Source organism: Canis lupus, chromosome 36 (assembly GCF_011100685.1).
Source record: "Canis lupus familiaris isolate Mischka breed German Shepherd chromosome 36, alternate assembly UU_Cfam_GSD_1.0, whole genome shotgun sequence".
NCBI lineage: Eukaryota > Metazoa > Chordata > Mammalia > Carnivora > Canidae > Canis > Canis lupus.
In genome coordinates, this window is record NC_049257.1 from 7,384,268 (window position 1) to 7,404,741 (window position 20,474).

Here is a 20,474-nt window from a genome sequence, read left to right on the forward strand (position 1 = left end):
TTTCTTAAGCCTTAATATACACTGAAGGATCTCAGGTCTTAAAATATAATTTGCATTTTAGGAATTTGCATTTCTAGTAATCTCCCAGGTGAAAACAATAATGAATGGCTGTGAAGCTATTATTATTTGTTAAGCAATACTCTAAGGGCTTTATTATTCAATTTAATTCTCAGCAGTTAAATGAGGTAGCTACAATTTGTATTTCCATTTTAAAATGAGGAAACAGAAGTTTAAAGAGAATTACAGATTTGCCCAAGGTGGTAACTGGTTAAAATTAACATTTAAATTCAAGCCTGAGCTCTTAATCATTGTGCTAACTATTCCATAATTGGAATATAGCAGTCATTCTCAAAGTGTGATCCTTGAACCAATATCATTAATATCATCTGGGAACATGTTAGAAAAGGTGGGGCCTTGCAATTTATAGTACAATAAGATTTCCAAGTGATTCTGATGCATATTAAACAAGAATTTGAGAATGACTAGAACATGTGAGGGTTTACTATATGAAAAAGAGGTGATCATTTATTATTATTTATTTTATTTTTTTAAAATTTAAATTCTAGCTATTTGACATACGGTTCAATACTGGTTCAGGAGTAGAGTAGAGTTCATTTACATATTACACCCAGTGCTCATCATAACAAGTGTCCTCCTTAATGTGCATCACTCATCTAGCCCATCCCTCATTCACCTTCCTCCAACAACCCTCTCTTCTCTATAGTTAAGAGTCTCTTGTAATTTGTTTCCCTCTCTCTCCCTTTACTTCCCACCTTCTGAATGTTCATCTGTTTTGTTTCTTAAATTCGAGGTGGTCATTTTATTTATTTTTATATTTTGAAGATTTTACTTATTTATTTGAGGAAGAGAGAGAGCAGGCACAAGTTGGGGGAGGAGCAGAGACAGAGGGAGAGGGAAAAGTGGACTCTCCACTGAGTGCAGATCCCCATGTGGGGCTCGATCCCAGGACAACGAGATCATGACCTGAGCTGAAGTCAGACACTTAGCTGACTGAGCAACACAGGTACCCCCTAGGTGATCATTTTAAACAGGAGAGAGGAATATTCACTACAGGATAATGAGTCATCTAGCTAGACATTTCCTTTCTTGAAAGTTCTTTATGTTCTAAACATTTTAATTTTTTCCAGTTTTATTGAGATATAATTGACATATAATATTGTGTAAGTTTAAGGTCTATTACGTGATGATTTGATACATGTATATATTGCAAAATGATCACTGCAATAGGGTTAGTTAACACTTTTATCATCTTACATATTTTTTTGTAGTAAAACTTTTAAGATTTACTCTCTTGAATATATAGAATTGTTGAATTACTATATTGTACACCTGAAACTAATATAGCACTATATTTTAACTATACTGGAACTAAAATTAAAATTACTCTCTTGAAAGTTTACTAGCAACTTTTGGGTATATACAGTATAGTTACCATGTTCTACATTAAACTTCAAAACTTATTAATCTTATAACTGGAAGTTTGTTCCCTTTCACCAATATGACTCCATTACCCCACCCCCCGCAGCTCCTGCCAACCACTATTTTATTCTGTTTCTATGAATTCAACTTTTTTAGATTCTACATATAAGTGAAATCATATAGTATGTCTTTCTCTGACTTATTACACTTAGCATAATAAATGCTTGCAAATAGCATTTTCTTTTTTAAATTACTGAATAATACTCCATTGTATATATATATATATCTCACATTTTCTTTTTATACTCATTCATTGATAGGTCGTTTCTGTCTCTTGGTTATTGTGAATAATGCTGCAGTGAACATGGGGGTGCAGGTGTCCCTTTGAGTTAGTGATTTCACTAAGATAAGAAATCTATCCAGAAGATAAGATACCCGTTAAGATATATACCCAGAAGTGGGATTGCTATATCATCTGGTAGTTCTATTTTTGCTTTTTGAGGTAACTCCATACTGGTTATTTTCTTTTGTTTTGTTTTTCTTTTTTACACAGTGGAAGAGCCATTATATTTTCTGGAAGAGCTTGTGATGTTATCATATTAATTCTTTTTTAAATATTTGGTAGACACAGAGAAGCTATCTGCATCTAGGCTTTTCTTTGTGGGAAAATTTTAAATTCCTGATTTAATGTTTTATTTGTTATCCATCTATTCAGGTTTTCTATTTCTTCTTATTTCAATTTTAGTAGTTTGTCTTTCTTAAAATATATCTATTTAATGTAATTTATCTAATATGTTGGCATATTATACCAATATATTATAATATACCAATATTCATAATATTTCCTTATAAGTCTTTGCATTTCTATAAAGTCAGTCATGAGTTCTATATCTCTAACTAAAATGATTACCTGTTCTACATTTTTAAAGTATGGAATATAGTTATAATAACTGTTTTGCTTTGTCTACTGTTTCTATTTATTTGTCTTATTTCTGGCTCTGTTTTCCTTGATTGATTTTTAATCCTTTTTTATGGGCTGTATCTTCCTGCTTTTTTGCATGCCTGATGATTTTTATTAGTTGCTTAAATATTATGAATTTTACCTTGTTGTCTACTGGATATTCTTTTATTCCTGTAAATATTCTAGAACTTTTTTTTCCCCACGACACACTTAAAGTTACGTGGAAACAGTTTGGTCCTTCCAGGTTTTCTTTTTAAGGAAAAGAGCAGCCTTTTAACTAGGGCTAATTTTGCCCCACACCTGAGGCAATAATCTTCTAAGTATTCTGTCCAGTGCTCTGTAAATTGTGAGGTTTTTATGTCTGATGTGAAAATGTAGTATTCCTGGCTCTGTATGACTTTTGAGGATTATTTCTCTACTCCTTTCAGGTTTTTTTTTTTTTTTTTTTTGTTGTTGTTGTTGTTTCTTTTCCCACTTACCTCAGGTACTTTCTTCACACACCTGTGCTACTTGTTATCCAACTGAAGCCTGGACATCTCCCTCTCTCTGTATCTCTTTCCTGTTTGGTATCTGCCTTGGCAACTCAAACTGCCTTGACCTGTCTTAACTTTCAACTTCATCTCTTCAACTTGAGACCATCAAGCTCTGGATCTCCCTCTTCCTGTGCTACAGCTTTTCTTTAAACAGCTGAAACATTCAGAGGACTCCTTTTGTTTCTTTCTCTCGGGGATCTCGGTCATGCATTGCCTGATGTCATGTCTGAAAACTATGGTTTCACATACTTTGTCCAGATTTAATATTGTTCCATGCAGAAGAGTAAATCTTATAACTGTATTCCATCAAGGCTGGAAGTGGAAGGGGAGGTTATATTTTAGTAGGGGAAACAGCTAATAAATTAACAAGAAGATGATTATGGTAAATCGGATTTAGGTTCTTGAGAAGGACTGTCCAGGGAAAATATCTCTGAGGGTGGATTTTAGCATGAGACTTAAGTGATGAGAAGGAGCAAGCTGCTCAAAGATCTGGGGGAAGAGAATTCTGGCCTTAGGTAAAAATCTGTCTAGTGAAAATGCTCTGAAACTCTAACAAATGATTTGACTTAACCCTACCTTTTTAACCTCATCATTTGCAATTGCCCTGTCACTCTCTTATTCAGCCAATCTGAGCTCTTTTCAATCCCCTATCACACTGATGCTTTTCTTCCCTACTCAGGTCATCCCCTCAACTTAAAATGCTGTGTTCTTCTGTTTCTACCTTTGGAAATCTTATTCTCTTGCTAGGTAGGGCCAGTTACAATCTTCTTTACAGAGCCTTCTCTGATAGCTTTAGTTAGAAATGATCTTTTTTTTCCTCTGAATTTCTATAGTACATTTTTTTGGGTTTGCCCAGGGCCCTAAATCCTAAGTGAATACAATTTTGTACTTATTATAGTCTTTTTTTTTTTTTTTTTGTATTTTGTTTCCTCTTGTATCCTTAGTGCCTGGAACAGATACTGGCATAGAGTAGAAAATTAAACATTTGTTGAGTGAATGGTTATATTATACTTGTGTATATGTCTTTCTCTGAAACAGGACATTTTGATATAGTCAGTTTGAAGTAACCATTTTGGTGTATATATATTGTAAAAATATTTTTAGAATTGAAATAATTATGCAACAGGACTGACTTTTATTCATCTTGAACCTACCCTATGGTTTGCTTCCATCCAATTCCTGACCCTTCACCTAATCCTTCACCTTGCTTTTATTTTATTTATTTTTATATATATTTTAAAAAAGATTTTATTTATTTATTCATGAGAGACACAGAGAAGGAGAGAGAGAGAGGCAGAGACACAGGCAGAGGGAGAAGCAGGCTCCATGCAGGGAGCCCGATGCAGGACTCGATCCCGGGACTCCAGGATCAGGCCCTGGGCTGAAGGCGGCACTAAATCGCTGAGCCACCCAGGCTGCCCTTCACCTTGCTTTTAAACACTGTTTCAAAATCATGTTTTGCTAAGCTCAGCAATGGGGTAGAAATGTCTGTTGCACATATTCCTTGATTCTTTTAAAGTCTTATTTTATTATTTTTTAAAAGGTTTTATTTATTTAAAAGACAGAGAGAGAGTGAGTGAGAAAGAGAGCATGAGCAGGGTGAGTGGCATAGGGAGAAGGAAACTCCCTGCTGAGCAGGGAGCCTGACACAGGGCTTGATCCCAGAACCCTGGGATCACAACCTAAGCCAAAGGCAGATACCTAACCGACTGAGCCACCCAGGAGCCCCTAAAATCTTATTTTAAACTAAAATTTCATTTAACAACATTTATTCCATTCTACTTTAAAAGCTACTTAGACATGATTAATATGCATTAATTGTTTTATCTCCCAGATAATTTAGCACTTTGGTACACAAAGTGTTGTTTTTTCAGACTAGCAACATTGGCATCACCCAGGAGCTTGGAACAGTGCAGAATCTTGGGCCCTACTTCAGACCTACTGAACCAGAATTTGTATTTGAACAAGATTTCCAAGTTATTCATTTGCACAGAGCACTGGTTCAGTGTTTTTTTTTTTTTATGTTTTTTGTTTTTTCCCCATATAGTCGTCACACTAAGGTATTTGTTGAGTGAATAAAAAGCTTCCAGGTCAGTTATGAAGTGCACCACCAGTCCTCTATTAACACATTATGTTGAATAGACAATGTTATGTAAGATTAGCCCATTTGCTAGGTAAAGTAGTTCTGCAAACTTAAAAAAAAAAAGATATTATGTATTTATTCATGAGAGACACACAGAGAGAGACAGAGACAGAAGCAGGCTCCCTGTGGCGGATCCCAGGACCCCAGGTGTGACCTGAGCCAAAGGCAGGCACTCAGTCACTGAACCACCCAGGTGCCCGTTTTGCAAGCTCTTAACCCATTACTTGTCAAATCTTCTGCGTATATTTCATAAATATTACAGTAAATGTCAAGATGTCCATAATATAATGATTTCAGCATAGGATGTGTTTAGTGAAGGGATGCTGGTTTTAGAATTTTAAGAGACAGAAACCTAGTTTAAACTATCTTTGGCAAAAAAAGGGTTATTAGCTTTAGTAATCAAACCACAGGAAATGTTGGATTATACTTGCATCTCAGGGATAATTATTATTTATCACTCATTATATCTCACCTTGGTAATTTGTTTTTTTATGGTTTAGTCACCTAAGGTTTTTCTTATGGTGAGAGACATGTTCTTGGTCAACCCTAGAGGCTCATATTTCCTTCAATAGGGATGCATGCAGACTAGGTCTGCCTCATATCAAGTTTAAGAATTCAGGGGAAGCGTACTGACACCCATTGGTTCATATTAGGTCAGATGGCCATCCCTGGACCAATAACCTAGTTAAAAGGTTAAATAGGCCATTTTCCAGATGTAGAGGAGAAGTACTTTTCATGATAGACAAAATGAAAAATTTCCAATATAATACTCAAAAACATGACTATAAGCTTCCATCCCATAGATAGGGCAGTTAAATTTTTTCCCTCGTTTCTTTTATCCAACGAATGTCTGGGACTAACAAAGGAATTTTAATGTTTTGTTAATCTGTTTTGGTGGCACCTTGTGCCCTCTACCAGTTGCTCACACTCTGAATGATTTTATTCTAGGGATGTACTGATGAATAAAGATGGTATTGTAGTTCTCCAAGCTATTTTCCTTCATATCAATTTGCTCCCATGTGGCATCCTGTCATGGGGCAAGCTTGATCTCCACCGAAGAGAAATCATAAGAATCCTGCACCCAGAGTTTTAAACTCTTTTTCATGCCCAGTCTAAGGTGTGCCCCAGGTGACAAAAAGAATCATCTGTTTCTTTTAGGGAAGTGCTTGCTTCCAAGCACAGGTATGGACTTGTCTCTATTACTCAGACAAGAAAATAAAAATATTGGACAGTATATTTCTAAAAGTCTGTTGTTTAGTCATAAATGATATCATTTTGATATGTGGGAGACATTAATATATATATGTAGGAAATCTTTCTCTTGTTCTAGAAGGGCACAGTCAGGCTACAGATTAATCCAATTTATATCGTTTAAACAGCATACCTCTGAGTTCTCCACACCAGCATTCCATATTTATGGTGACATCACAGATTTCTTCATATTCTTCCAAAATAAAGGTTGTCTTACTTTTAGGAACACTAACCTTTAGAAGCTCCTAACGCTTCCAAAACAAAGTCAAAGTAATTTTTTCTTCATCTGGCACCCTCGTGAAGTTAGTAATAATATTTTGTCTCATTAATCGATGTAGATAACATGTGTAGTCTTTCTTTTAAAGTGTTCCATATGTGTGTTTGGAGTTAGAATTAGGCATGGTGGTTATTTATCATGTAAGAGTTTTATTAGTCAGGTTTTATTAGGTAAGACCCTGACTGTGATATATTGTCTAATATAGGGTTAAAATGCTATTCATTCAATTATTCATTTAAGTAATTATTGCATGCTTTCATTCATTCACTTGTTCATTCAGATATATTTACTAAGTTCTTGTTATGCATCCAGCACCAAATAGACCTTGGGAAAACAAGAAGGAACAAGACAGACTTAGTCCATACAGTTACGGAACACAAACTCTAGTGGAATCTTTTGAATGAAGCCCCAAATCAGTATCTTTTTTCACTTGTTTCAAAAAAACAAAAACAAAAAACTTCCATGCCCTTATGAAGAGAGCCACATTGTTGTTATCCCTCATGTCCTGACCTGACTCTGGAAATTATAGTTTACTTCAATGATTCATTCATTCATTCAGCTGAATGGTATCCTTTGCTTCCTGTCTCCAGCAGATCTATGTCTACCAGACAACAGGAATTAAAATTTCATGGTGAGAGAACTGATACTATGATACACTTTAAAAATATTTGTGTTCTTCTTATGTAATCAGGGATTTTAATAAAGGAAATAACCTTCATTTATTGCTGATCAAACCACTAAGCTCTCTTTCCAGTGACTGTTCATCACCCTTTCTGATAAGATAGATTTATTTGTTGTCTATTTTATACCTCTTTTTGTAGTTAATTTGTTTGAGGCATTATTGTTACACTGTTGTAATTTGACTAGAATGAGTCCAATTACTTCATTATTCTACTAATTTGCTGCTCACATTGAAGGAGGCAAAACAAAAACCAAAAAAACAAAAGAGCCACAAATGGGATATGGTGAAGTGCTTTGAAAAGACACTTTGCTCATCTAGTTTGCAAGGTGAATAATAGCTGATTTCTTTTGCTGAGCCTACTTCTCACTCTAGGTCCTGCGTTCTTTACTTCGTTCTTGACTTCCTTCTCCAGTCTTCAGGAGTATTACTTATTATCTATACTCCAATTTTTCTTTCTCTGTTGTTTCTAAATTACTTCCTGCCACTCCATGAACAGCTCTTGTGAAAGTCACTTCCCATTGCTAAATACGAGTGAAATTCTTGGTCCTCATCTGTAATGGAAATGCTGTCTGTCGTACCTGTTCAGGCTGAAAACCTTGGGATGGTCCCCAACTCCTCTTTTTCTCTTTCATCCACATTCCATTCTTCAGTGAATATTGTTGGCTCTACCTTCAGAAACGCATCCAGAATCCCCCATTCTTCACCTGGTTCAAGCTATTATCATCTTTTGCTTGATTTATTGTAAAAATGTCTTATGTGGTTTCTCTGCTTCCTCCTCTCTTATCTTCTGTCTCTCCTTTGCACTTGTTCTCTTTGGAAAACTGATTCAGTCATATAGTTTCAGGGTCCAATATCTCACTTTTGTCAGGTCTTTATTCAGATGTCACCTTCTCAGTGAGGTCTTCTCTGGGCACCATTAATTAACACTGGAAATCTGGACACTCATTCTCCTCACTAGTCTTCCATTTCTTCATTGCATTTACCATCTCACACACCATGTGTTTTCCTCACTACCTAGTTATTCTTTCCTCTTAGGCTTCCTCTTTCCCCTTCCACCAACCAGCGTTTTTGGATATTTTATTTCACTGCTCTCTCCCCAGGTCGTAGAGCATTGAGTATTAAGAATCTGGTACAGGGACACCTGGGTGGCTCAGCGGTTAAGCATCTGCCTTTGTCTCAGGGCGTGATCCTGGGGTCCTGGGATCGAGTCCCACATCGGGCTCCCTGTGAGGACCTGCTTCTCCCTCTGCCTGTGTCTCTGCCTCTCTCTCTCTGTGTCTCTTATGAATAAATAAATAAAATCTTTAAAAAAAGAATCTGGCACATAAAAGTACCTGATTATTTGTTGAAAGGGAATAAATTTTGTTCTTAACTAGGATAATTTTTCATTGGGCCAGTGATAGTCTGAAAAGGCATGTTTTCTATAGACATAGTTTACTGAAAGGGAGAATATTATGCTCTCATATTCAACTGTAATTAAAAAACCCTGCTCATTAAAGGTATTAATGAGTTTTAATTCTATAAGCACTCTTTATTCATTTGTGTGGTTTTAACTTACTTGGCTTTGGAAAGTTCAAGGTTCATTTTTAGATTATTTTTTTATTCCAGTATAGTTGACACACAATGTTACATTAGTCTCAGCTGTACAATTTAGGGATTTGACAAATTTATAGATTTTTATAATGCTAACATATTATGCTATGTTCATCACAAGTGTAGCCACCATCTGTCCCGTTATAGATCTTTCTTTTTATTAACATGAGAGTTGTTCTGGAGTGGCACAGTGCAAATCAAACTCCTGATCTCATAAACATTTTGGCTGGCATCAAAGTAAGTAGAACATTGACATCTTGGGGTATGATAACTACTCACTTGTTAATCCAGCTGCTCCTCAGATTTTCCTCATTATTCTCATTGTCTCATGTGTTGAACATTGCATAATAATAAAAATAGCAACAACAACAACAACAACAACAATTATATTTATTCTCCCTTTCTTTGTGATTGTCCTTTTCTCAGGTCTGAAAAACAGCATTGTATTTCCTGAGGAAGTTCTGGAATCCTTATTCTCTCTAAAGTAGAAAAGAAATATTAATGAAAGAAGGACTTGTAGACTATTTAAGTAAATGAGGAGCTTAAAGTCAAAAAGCAGGCTACTAGAGTAGCATGTGGAACTCTGTGGCATGCAGAGCCACCAGATGCCAAAGGACAAGGATCTTTCAAAACCCATTTATGGTCATGATTTTTTTCTGGGACTAACATGCTCATGGGGCCTGTTAGCTCTTAAACAGGAGTCAAAATTGTATGTGAACATAGAAATCATTAATAACTTTTCCATTATATGTGGGTGGTATTTGTGTGTCAGTGAAGAAATATTTTAGTATATAGGAGCTCCATAGGGTCTTCTAAGAAAATACAGTTTTCTAGGGGAACTGAAATGGACAAATAGAACATCATCACAGATTTATACAAATAAAAGCAATAATTTTAAGAATAGATTGAATATACGGACCTGTCTGAAGGGTTGGGAAATGGTTTGATTTATTGGGAAAAAAAGTTTCTAGAGTCATAAACTGAGACTCGACAATAGTCTGAAACAAATATTTAGGATAATGAGTGGTTTAATGAAATATCCAGCAGACTTTTAAATGTTGGTGTTTACTCAGCCATCCATTCATTGAGTTTTTCTAACTCCACATAACCTTTTAAAGAAATGTAATCAATATTCAGCATTTTTCCTGTCTCCAAACCCATATTTCTAACTCTTTTCTTACCATTTGCCTTTAGACAACTTTCAACCACCACTCAATGGAATAATGATAATCGTAACTGTTTGAGACATTACCATTTACTAGACAATATTCTAAGTGCTTCATATGTGTTAGCTGATTTAATCTGCAGAACAATTCTGAGTTGGTTCTTTTATTACGTTAGCTTTATAGATGAGGAAACTGAGATTTTAGGAGTTTAAGAAACTAGCTCAAGGTCACACAAATATTAAGTGACACTCTTGTGTACAAAGCCTATGTTCTTAACCATTGTTATTAGTTTCAAAATAGAGTTCCTTAGGTGTTCTCTCCAACTACTTCTTTTACTGTTTGCCATATGTTGTTGAATGCTCTCACTATCCATCCGGCCAGATTTCTAGAACTGTTTCTCTCCTTCATTCCCCTCATCCGAATATTCATATCTATTTTTTTCTTTTGCATATATCTTGGAACTATTTCCTTTTTTCCATCATTACTGAAGCTATCATAGTTTAGGTTCTTATCTCTTATCAACTTACTAACTGGTCTCTTACCACAAGTTTTGCCCCAACATCCTCCATGTTATAGTTTATGTGATTTTTCTAACTGGTTGTATTGTTATGTCACTTTTTTTGCTCAAGATCCTTAGCTTCCTATCATCTGTGGTATAAAGTCCAGTCTCTTGTGTGTGGCAAACAAGACCGTTTACCATTTATAATCTGCTCTTTGTCTTCTCTTACATCTTTCTTTCCTGATACTTCCTTTTATACAATTCATGTTTCAGCTAGGTAGGACTCTAGAGTTCTTGAACACCTACTATTTCTCCTATAGATAGGAGAATACTTTTACTCTCTTCTCCCCTAGAGCCTGTTTCATACCTTTATTATAGTGGTTATCCTATGGGATGCTAAATGAATGTGTGTCTTTCCCCATTTCCAAGTACACTATAAGCTTTCTGAGAGTTTGGTTTGTGTTTTATTTATCTTTATATTCTTTATATTTCACCTGTGTTGATTTAGTCTTATTTGCTTAGCAGATAATGTATTTTATAATTTATTATAGTACATAAGGTACCTACTGACTCATAAGCTCTAAATCAATCAACAAATGGATGGATGGTTGGATACACAAATAAACACCGTATCAGTAGGTTTATGTTTGGTTTTGCAAGTGAGGGAACACTCTTTAGAGACTGAGTAGTTGAAGAAAGTAGGAGAGAAGGCTGTCTGCTTGGATTAGTTAACACAGCAGCAGGGAGTTGGAAGAGTTTCCTTTTTGATATTTGGAGATTTACGAGTGTGTGGCGTATTTAGAGATCCTAGGATTTTTTGTTTTGTTTTGTTTTTAGTGATAACATGCAAAATGGTTTGGATACTGAAGCTTGGAGTGTTGACTGATTTGCTTAGGCTCTTTTAACCAGTTAGTTGCCAGGCTTGAATTTGAGTCAGAGACTTCAGTTTTACCTAATTTAGTATTCTGTAGGTGCACAATTTACTGTAATTAGTCCAGCCCTCTTATTTAACCAATAAAGAAGGTAAAGAAAGTACTAGGGCAATAATCTGTCCATGCTTGCAGATCAACTTAGGGACGGAGATTTCCAATCTCATGCTTTCCGCACTGTAAGAAGCAGTGTGGAGTAGTGGTCAAGAAGCGCGGTAAATCCTGGACTTAATTCTCAGCCCTGCCACTTACTACCTCTGTGATTTGGGAGAATTCAGTTATTTTATCTTTAATATGGGGGAAAGTGTCCACATGATAGATTAATGTGAAGGTTAAATCACTTAATATAGTAAAGCCCTTTTGAATAGATCTTATGTAGATATAAAATAGTAAAGCCCTTTTGAATATCTCATGTAGATATATTCATCATTTTTTGATAAAAAGGGCGATAATAATGCTTTCTTCTCCACTCTGTTCCCACTGAATCTACATTATAGGATCTATATCATGCTGTATTCTCAAGTCTATAACCCCCTCTAGACTGTGAGCTTTTAAAGGGTAGAGATCTGGGGCACCTGGGTAGCTCTGTTGGTTAAACACTTGACTCTTGATCTCAAGGTTGTGAGATTGAGCCCTGTGCCAGGCTTCACGTTTAGTGTTGAGTCTGTCCCTCTCCTGTTTGTGCTTTCTCTTTCTCAAAAATAAAATAAAGTGTAGAGTTCTTACTGTAGTCAAAGACTAGCGTAATGGCATACAAGAGACATTTGATACATAAATCTTTAAAGAATGAATTAACTTTTTACATTAGAAAATAACAGTTGGATATATATTTCATTGTCTTTGACATTAAAGCAGAATTCATGGAAAATTTTTGAATTATCATGTCTGTAGAAAAAATAGTGGAAAACATGGAGAAAGTGTACCATATATTATTTGGCCAAGGATACACTTAAACTACTTGGTTAGGGATATCCTCACTATAGGACTTCTCATCCTGATGTAATAGTTATCACTTGAGTTATTTTTTGTTAAGACATAGAATCATATGTTTTCTACTCAGTCTTTTCTGAATAAACATGAAGAAGCAGGATTTGTATGCATCATTGATGATAGAAATACTTTATTTTTGGCTTGACCGGGTTCATTCTTTTCAAATTTTCTGACCAGAGTACCAACTTTGAGCTTGGGACTGGTTGTCATCTTCTTTTTGTTTGGGAGCAAACATTTATTCTGGCTACTTGGACAAATTAGAGATCAGTATAGCATGATGCAAAAAGTAAGGGCTTTGGAGACAGATAGCCTGGGTTGCATGTCTGTTCGTTCTTTCTTTCTTTCTTTAGGGGGGGAGGAGGGAGGGAGGGAGGGAGGGAGGGAGGGAGGGAGGGAGGGGGGAGGGGGAAGGAAGAAAGAAAAACGAAAGAACAGGAAGGCCGGAGGGAGGACGGAAGGCCTCCGTAAGAACGGAAGAAAGCACTACCTCCAAAACACATCCCTCCTCTCTCTCTCTCTCTTCTCTCTCTCGTCTTCTTTCTTCGTTCTTCTTTCTTCTTTCTTTCTTTCTTTCTTTCTTTCTTTCTTTCTTTCTTTCTTTCTTCTTTTCTTCTTTCTTTCTTCTTCCAAGATTTTATTTACTTATTTAATCATTTATGGCATGATGATGCAGAGGGAGAGGGAGAGAGAATGTCAAGCAGATTCCTCACTGAGTGCAGAGCCCCATGCAGGGCTTGACCTGAGACCGTGACCTGAGCCAAAATCAAGAGTCAGACACTCAACCGATTGAGCCACCTAGACACCTTGCCTGGGTTGCATTTCTGACTCTGCTGCTTAATTGCTGTGTGATTTTCAGCAAATTATTTAATTTCACTCAGCTTCAGCTTTCCCATATGTAAAGAGTTTAATGCATATATCTCAGGGTTAATATGAGGAGTAAATTAAATAATCATATAAAAGAGTTGGCACAGTATCTGACATGTAGTAAACACTAAATAAATGGTAGGTTTTTAAAAAGTTTTTATTTTAATTTCAGCTAGTTAACACAGAGTGTTATATTAGATTCAGGTGTACAACATGGTGATTCAACACTTCCATACAATGGTGGGTGTTATTGAATGGTGGATGTCATGTTAGTTCACTCAAGACCTATGCTAATATATTGCTATGTATTATCTACTAAATGATTATAGATATTTAAACCAATCATTTTAAAGAAAAGAGTTATAGTTAAAGTAACAAAGTTTGGAAATAAAATTTGGGATAGATGGTGTCAGACCATCTGTATCAGAATCTCTTGCTATAAATACAGGCTCCTTGTTCTCAACCCAGTTTACTGGATAAGAATCTTTGGAGGTGGGATCTAGGAATCAAATAATTTTGGAAACACCCAAGGAAGATTATTTTGATGTAAATAGCCCATGGATAAACTTTAGGAAATATTTATATACAAGGTATGTGTTTTCTTGAGACTTGTTAACCTATTTGAATATTTCATTTAAACCAACACTGAGGGTGCTTGGTTGGCTCAGTCAGTTAAATGTCTACAGTTCAGCTCCTGGGGTCCTGGGATCGAGTCCCACATCAGGCTTCCTGCTCCACAGGAATCCTGCTTCTCCTTCTGCCTCTGCCTCTTTTTCTCAGTCTCTCATGAATAAACAATAAAACCTTAAAAAAATTGATGATTTTTTTAAGAAATGGAAAATTTCTTACTTAAAGTATCTCAAGTTATAGGATCTGCATTTTTGAGTAGTATTTCAGGTCATAAGAAATACATTAATTCTTTTTTAAAAAAATTTTAATTCCAGTATAGTTAACATGCAGTGTTTGTACATGTTTCAGGTGTACACAATAGTGATTCAACACTTCCATACAATACCCATACTTCATCACAAGTGTGCTCCTTAATCCCCATCACCTATTTCACTCACCGCTCCACCCACCTTCCTTCTGGTAACCCTCAGTTTGTTCTCTATAGTTAAGAATCTCTTTCTTGGTTTGCCTCTCTTTTTTCCTTTGCTCATTTGTTTTGTTTCTTAAACTCCATATATGAGTGAAATCATATGGCATTTTTCTTTCACTGACTGATTTTGCTTAGCATTATACTTTCTAGCTCCATTCAAATGGCAAGACTGTTGTTGCAAATGGCAAGACTTCACTCCTTTTTATGGCTGAGTAATATTCCATTGTATATATGCACCACAACTTCTTTATCCATTCACCTATCTGTGGGCACTTGGGCTGCTTGCATAATTTCATGTTCTTTCTGTTTCTTTCATGTATCTGTCATACTGTTTAGAATGACTGATTGTTTATTTCTTTTCCAGACTATGAGCAACTTGGGGTAGGGACTTTGGATTTTCAGTGTCTAGCAGAATATTAGTCCCATTGGAGATATTTAGTAAATATCTTTTATTATTTTTTTATTTTTTAAAAGATTTTTATTTATTTATTCATAGAGACAGAAGGAGAGAGAGAGGTGCAGATACACAGGCAGAGGGAGAACAGGCTCCATTCAGGGAGCCTGACATGGGACTTGATCCTGGGTCTCCAGGATCACGCCCTGGGCTGCAGGCGGCGCTAAAACGCTGCGCCACCGGGGCTGCCCCGTAAATATCTTTTAAATGAATAAATCAAATTTTATGTATCTCTCTTGATTTATAATTGTGTTCTTGGGAGGAGACACTGAATTCAAACACTTACATAATTAATTCTCTTATCAGAAATAAAAGAGCAATGTTTGGTTGTTCATTTTTTTATGGTTGTTCATTTTTTTTGTCCTATTTTATTAATATTGAAGTAAGATGATTTTTTAATCTTAGGTTCTTCCCCCTTCATTTATGCCTTATATTTATTAATTTAGTCACTGGCATTTAATGTCTTAGGAATGGATAATGCAATAGGAAAGCCATTTTGGGGCACTTGGGTGGCTCAGTTGGTTGTGTCTGACTCTTGATCTCAGCTCAGGTCTCAATCTCAGGGGTCCTGAGTTTGGGCCCTGTGCTGAACATGCAGCATACTTAAAAAAAAGCCAGTTTTAAGTTTCAGAAGCCTAAACCCAAAGGATACAGTTTCTAAATAATAGCATTGTAAGAAAAGATGAAGAACTAGACTGTCTGTAGTAAAAGATTCTCTGGAATGGAGGAGGGCTAGAATTGAAAAGGAACAGGAGCTTTAATTGCCAGTGTGTGCCCTTGAGAAAGGGCTGTGTGTTCTTTCTCCATTAGTTGAGTTCCAGATTGGGTTTGGGGGAAAAAGAGAAAAAGATAGATAATTCAGATAATTATATTTAATATTGTATGTCAGTTATACTTCAATAAAAATTAATTAATTAAGCATACAAATAAACTATTGAACACCTACCATGTACCAGCAGTTTTATACGAGCAAACAAAACATGAAACCTATACTCAAAGACATCCTAATTTAGAAGGAAGGAATATAGTACCTGTAAGTGCTTAAGTAAAAATATGTGCAGACCAGAGGTAAACCAGAAGACAAAACCATTAATTTCTAATAGCATTTTTCTCCCCTTTATAGAGATATAAAATATTTAGGATATTTCTTTTTGTGGAAAAAATTTCTAATTTTTTTGCTTGTCATGTAAGGTAGAAGTATATATATGCTTCAACTTACATATGTCTCCAATTATCAGCATTTAAGCCTAATTGATCACTGTCTGTCAAATGGTTCTGAATGTATTTCTATTCCTAACTTGAAATAATCAATATCATACTTATTACAGAGTTAATGTTATAGCTAAATAACCCTTAACTTGTCCTTTTTCTATACCATGTTTTGAAGAATTATAATAAAATAATAATTATTCATGTGTCCCATGTTTCAGGCATACAGCATAATGATTCAACATTTGTATACATTATAAAACGATCACCACAATAAACCTAATTACCAACTGACACTATACAAAGTTATAATTTTTTTCTCATGTTGGGAAGTTTTAAGAATTCTTTCAAATTTGCAATATGATATTATTAACCTGTAGGTTATTTCTTGAATTTGTCACATTCAGCTAAACACTTTTAGATTCATAAATCAGGGCAGCCCGGGTGGCTCAGCAGTTTAGCGCTGCCTTCGGCCCAGGGCCTGATTCTGGAGACCTGGGATCGAGTCCTGCATTGGGCTCCCTGCATGGAGCCTGCTTCTCCCTCTGCCTGTGTCTCTGCCTCTCTCTCTCTCTCTCTCTCTCTCTGTGAGTCTCTCATGAATAAATAAATTTTAAAAAATCTTAAAAAAAAGATTCATAATCAATTAAATCTACATTAGATACTTTAGGTTGTTCAGAACATTTATGTAGCTCCCAAAGGATTGAAGTACAAAGGAGATAACACTTCAGTAAATGATATGAACAGTGCTCTGACAGATTGATGTATGTGAAAAATAGTCACTTAAAAATATGAATGTTGAATTAATAATATTATCAACAACAGAGTATTAATGTTCAGAATATATTTCTGATCCTGTTGCCTACCTAAAGTTCAGCTCTTTTGTACTAAAAAAGGTCAAAGCACAGGACGTTCATATCTAAGCCAGAACCCAATATTACCAGGACAAAAAAGTGTTTTCTTGAAGTACTAGTGTTGGCAGTAACCTTTAGAATCCAATGTCTTCTTCAAATACAATTAGATGTGTCACATAAAATATTATCTCTAAGATAAACACCATATTAATGTGCATATCTTAACCCCCAGGGCTTAAAATAGCAAAAGGAGTTAGAAATTGAAAGGACATTGGCTCCATGCTGACTTGCGTACTTGGGGGATTAGTAAAATTTGAGGTCAGCAAAAGTCCCAGGATGCAGGACAGATCAAGGAAGGAAGCGCACCATGGTGGCTGTGTTCCTTTTCTATTGGCCACTGCATGGGCAGCTGGAAAGGAAGGAGGGTCTTCTGTTTCGTGCTTTCTGTAATTCCTCTTTGCATGATTGGCTTGTGGCCGATTGCTACTTTTATTTCATTCTTCAGAGAGGAAAATTCCACATGCATATTGATCAGTATAACAGGGAAGAGCATCAGTAGCACAGTGCCTCACACATAGTAGGACTGACTGAATGAAAATCAGACTGTTGTCTCATTCCAGGAAAATATCTGGAACATTTGGTTCTTTGGACGCATTCAGTTTTCATAATGCTTAAAGTTAGGTTTGAAACAATAGCTGTCAAATTGTGCTAATGAAATCTCACTGAGTTTGTAAATAAAACAGGCTGAAGAAGACCTCAATTTTAATCTAGGATCCAAGGAAACTTGACTGTTATGGAAAGAGCTCTGGACTTGGAGAAACGTAGATGTTACCTGGGGCTAGTTTTAGAAAGTATATACCCAGCTCCTTCTTCTAGCCTCCATTCAGGACATACCAGAATCTCCAAGGTGGACAGTATGTAGCTGGGGGTGAAAAAAAAAGCTGCTCATACAAGTTGGATTTTCTCTTCCCTAACCTCTGTGTTCTTTTCACTTTCTGTGTTTGAAAATGAATAGAGAAGTTGATTTCCAAGGGCCTATCTGGTTTTGGTTTTGTTAGTAAAACCTATCTGGCCTATGGTTTTAGTAAAAATTCCACTCCCTAGTGATGCTTTTCTTTTCCCAGAAGTTATCTATTCTATACTTATCTTCTTCATTGGGACTTTTTTAGTATGTGGATATATTTTCTCAGGATATGGGTCTTCATTCTAGCCTTGAGTGTGAGATAGAGGTAGTGGATTAAATGAGGATCACTTTCTTTCCCCAACTTTTCTTTTTGCTAAGCTAGCATTCAATATCTTGGATCAGAGAACTATAGTGGTATGGGCTTGCTTGATCTCTAGAAGTAGAACATCTGCTGTTGAAACTGGCTAAGTCCTGTTATACTGATAGAAATAGTAGCTCTAGGATAATAGTGAACACTCAGGAAATGGTTGTTCCAGCAAAGTCCCTACATGGTTTAATAATGTATTACTGTAGGAAAATATTGATTGAAAGTAATTTAAAATACTATCTTATTTTTATTTTGGCTCATAGAATAAAAATTCAGACATTTTCCTAGTTATATTTGAATTCTTTTTGAACAAATATAAACTGGATGACCTAGGGTTTCCTAGTGAGATAGAAATAATCTTTCTAGAGAGGTTCTCACTTTTCTTCTAATAAGTTTCTTGTGATGATCTACTATAGTCATGTGAGTGGAAGGGGAGCTTTTATTTATTAGTCCATGGTAGAAAATCAAGTTGGGCCCCAAATTAGCAAATTCCCAATCAGCACCTTGTTATTTAAATCCTTGGAATCATCTCTATGTGCTGTACACAAAGTTGCTACTCAAATAATCATTATAGTTTTCCAAAATATGTTTTCTGATCATCAAAATAATAGTTTATTATAAATAATTGTATTGAGAAGATAAACAGATTAAAGTTATTAATAATTTCACCTATGAGGAATGTTGTGGAAAATTTTGGTGTGTTGCTGAAAATAATTTAATATTCACATCTGGTGATGAATGCTTTTTAAATCTGGTAAAAATCTTATTTAACATAAACCATTTTAATAATTTTTAATCATATTCTTTCAACCCCTTTTCATTTCATTTGTAACCTCTGTACTCGGTTTGGGATTCAGTGACATATGGGCTTCATACTTAAAATACTCTAGATCTATAATCAATTCTAGGAAATATGTGGCCACTCAACAACCATTATCAACTCCTTTTCCCCACAAAAGAGTTCATTTTCTCTCATGGATTAGAGAATCCTGTACTCCTCTTTTGTTGAGACTTTTGTGGCAGAAAGGTACATGCTTCATCTACTCTCGTCCGATTCATTGTCTTTTCAAAATGCTTTAGTATACAGATAATTTCTACTTTCAAAATACTTTCTTTTTTAAAAAATATTTTATTTATTTATTCATGAGACAGAGAGAGAGAGAGAGAGAGAGAGAGAGAGAGACAGGCAGAGGGAGAAGCAGCCTCCCGGCAAGGAGCCCGATGTGGGACTCGATCCCGGGACCCTGGGATCATGCCCTGAGCCAAAGGCAGACGCTCAACCATTAGGCCCCCAGGTGTCCCTATCAAAATACTTTCTTCCCTTATTATTTTTGTTGGGAAATCATTGAAAAATGTATTTTATTTGTGATAGTGCGTGACTTACCAAGTCTCTCATAATTAAAGTATTGCAAGTACCTGTCTGCCCAATTCTTATGGAGTCAACCATGACTTATGGGATTTTTGTTAATGCATAGTTGAGTCTCAGTTAAGGCGTATCAATTTTGATGTCCTCTGTTTTTAAAGACCTTCTGCGCTCAGAGCAGGACATTTAGTACCCCTTACTAACATCCTTTTATTTGAATAATGTGTCCTATGAGGTTCTGGGAATGCAGTGAATTGCCTCAGATTGTTAAGACCTGGCTGAGCTGGTTGGAGTCCACCCTGGACCAGTCTGTATAGGAAGTTAGCTCTTGGGGGAGATCCTTCGCGCCCACCAGACTTGCGGCTTTGCAGGCTGTATTTGACAGCAGCAGCCAGGTGTGGGCAGTGACACAGGGCTTGGGAGATCTCTGTCCCTGGCCCGGGGATCCGAGGCGTTCAGTGCAGAACCTGGCCGGCAGCCCGAGTGAGTAGGAGCCATGTGACTCTGGTGAGTTGGAGTGTGCAACCTCCTCCTGCTTCAGAGGTACCTGATCCGAATACTAAGCAGAGCGAGTGCCGGGCCGGGTGTAGGACACTGAAGACACTGCAGAGGAGGGTGCTTATTCCAGAGGCATTACAGGACATGGAGATTAAAGACCAGGGAGCTCAAATGGAGCCGCTGCTGCCTACGGTAAGAGACCACCTGCTGTCACAGATTAACCGTTTGCTGCGAAACCTGTCAGGCAAGCGGTCGCCGGCTAGGGTGATCGCACTTGGGGTGGTGGATGGCTCCCTCGGCATATGGACAGGGGTCTCCTCCCATCTCGGGTGACTGAAATGCATAACGCAAAGCACATGATTTTCCCCCCCTCTTCTCAATATGGATGCACTACGGTG

The 20,474-nt window shown here is 36.4% G+C and overlaps 1 protein-coding gene across 1 annotated transcript in view; it reads left to right on the plus strand.

Moving 5' to 3' along the window:
• Nucleotides 1–19,974: 19,974 nt before the first annotated feature.
• SLC4A10 (solute carrier family 4 member 10) overlaps nucleotides 19,975–20,474 on the plus strand; it is a 285,396-nt gene continuing 284,896 nt past the window's right edge. The window contains exon 1 of the mRNA XM_038584657.1: nucleotides 19,975–20,268. Coding sequence (XP_038440585.1) covers nucleotides 20,221–20,268 — 48 coding nt within the window. The 5' untranslated portion in view covers nucleotides 19,975–20,220. The remainder of the gene's footprint in view (nucleotides 20,269–20,474) is intronic.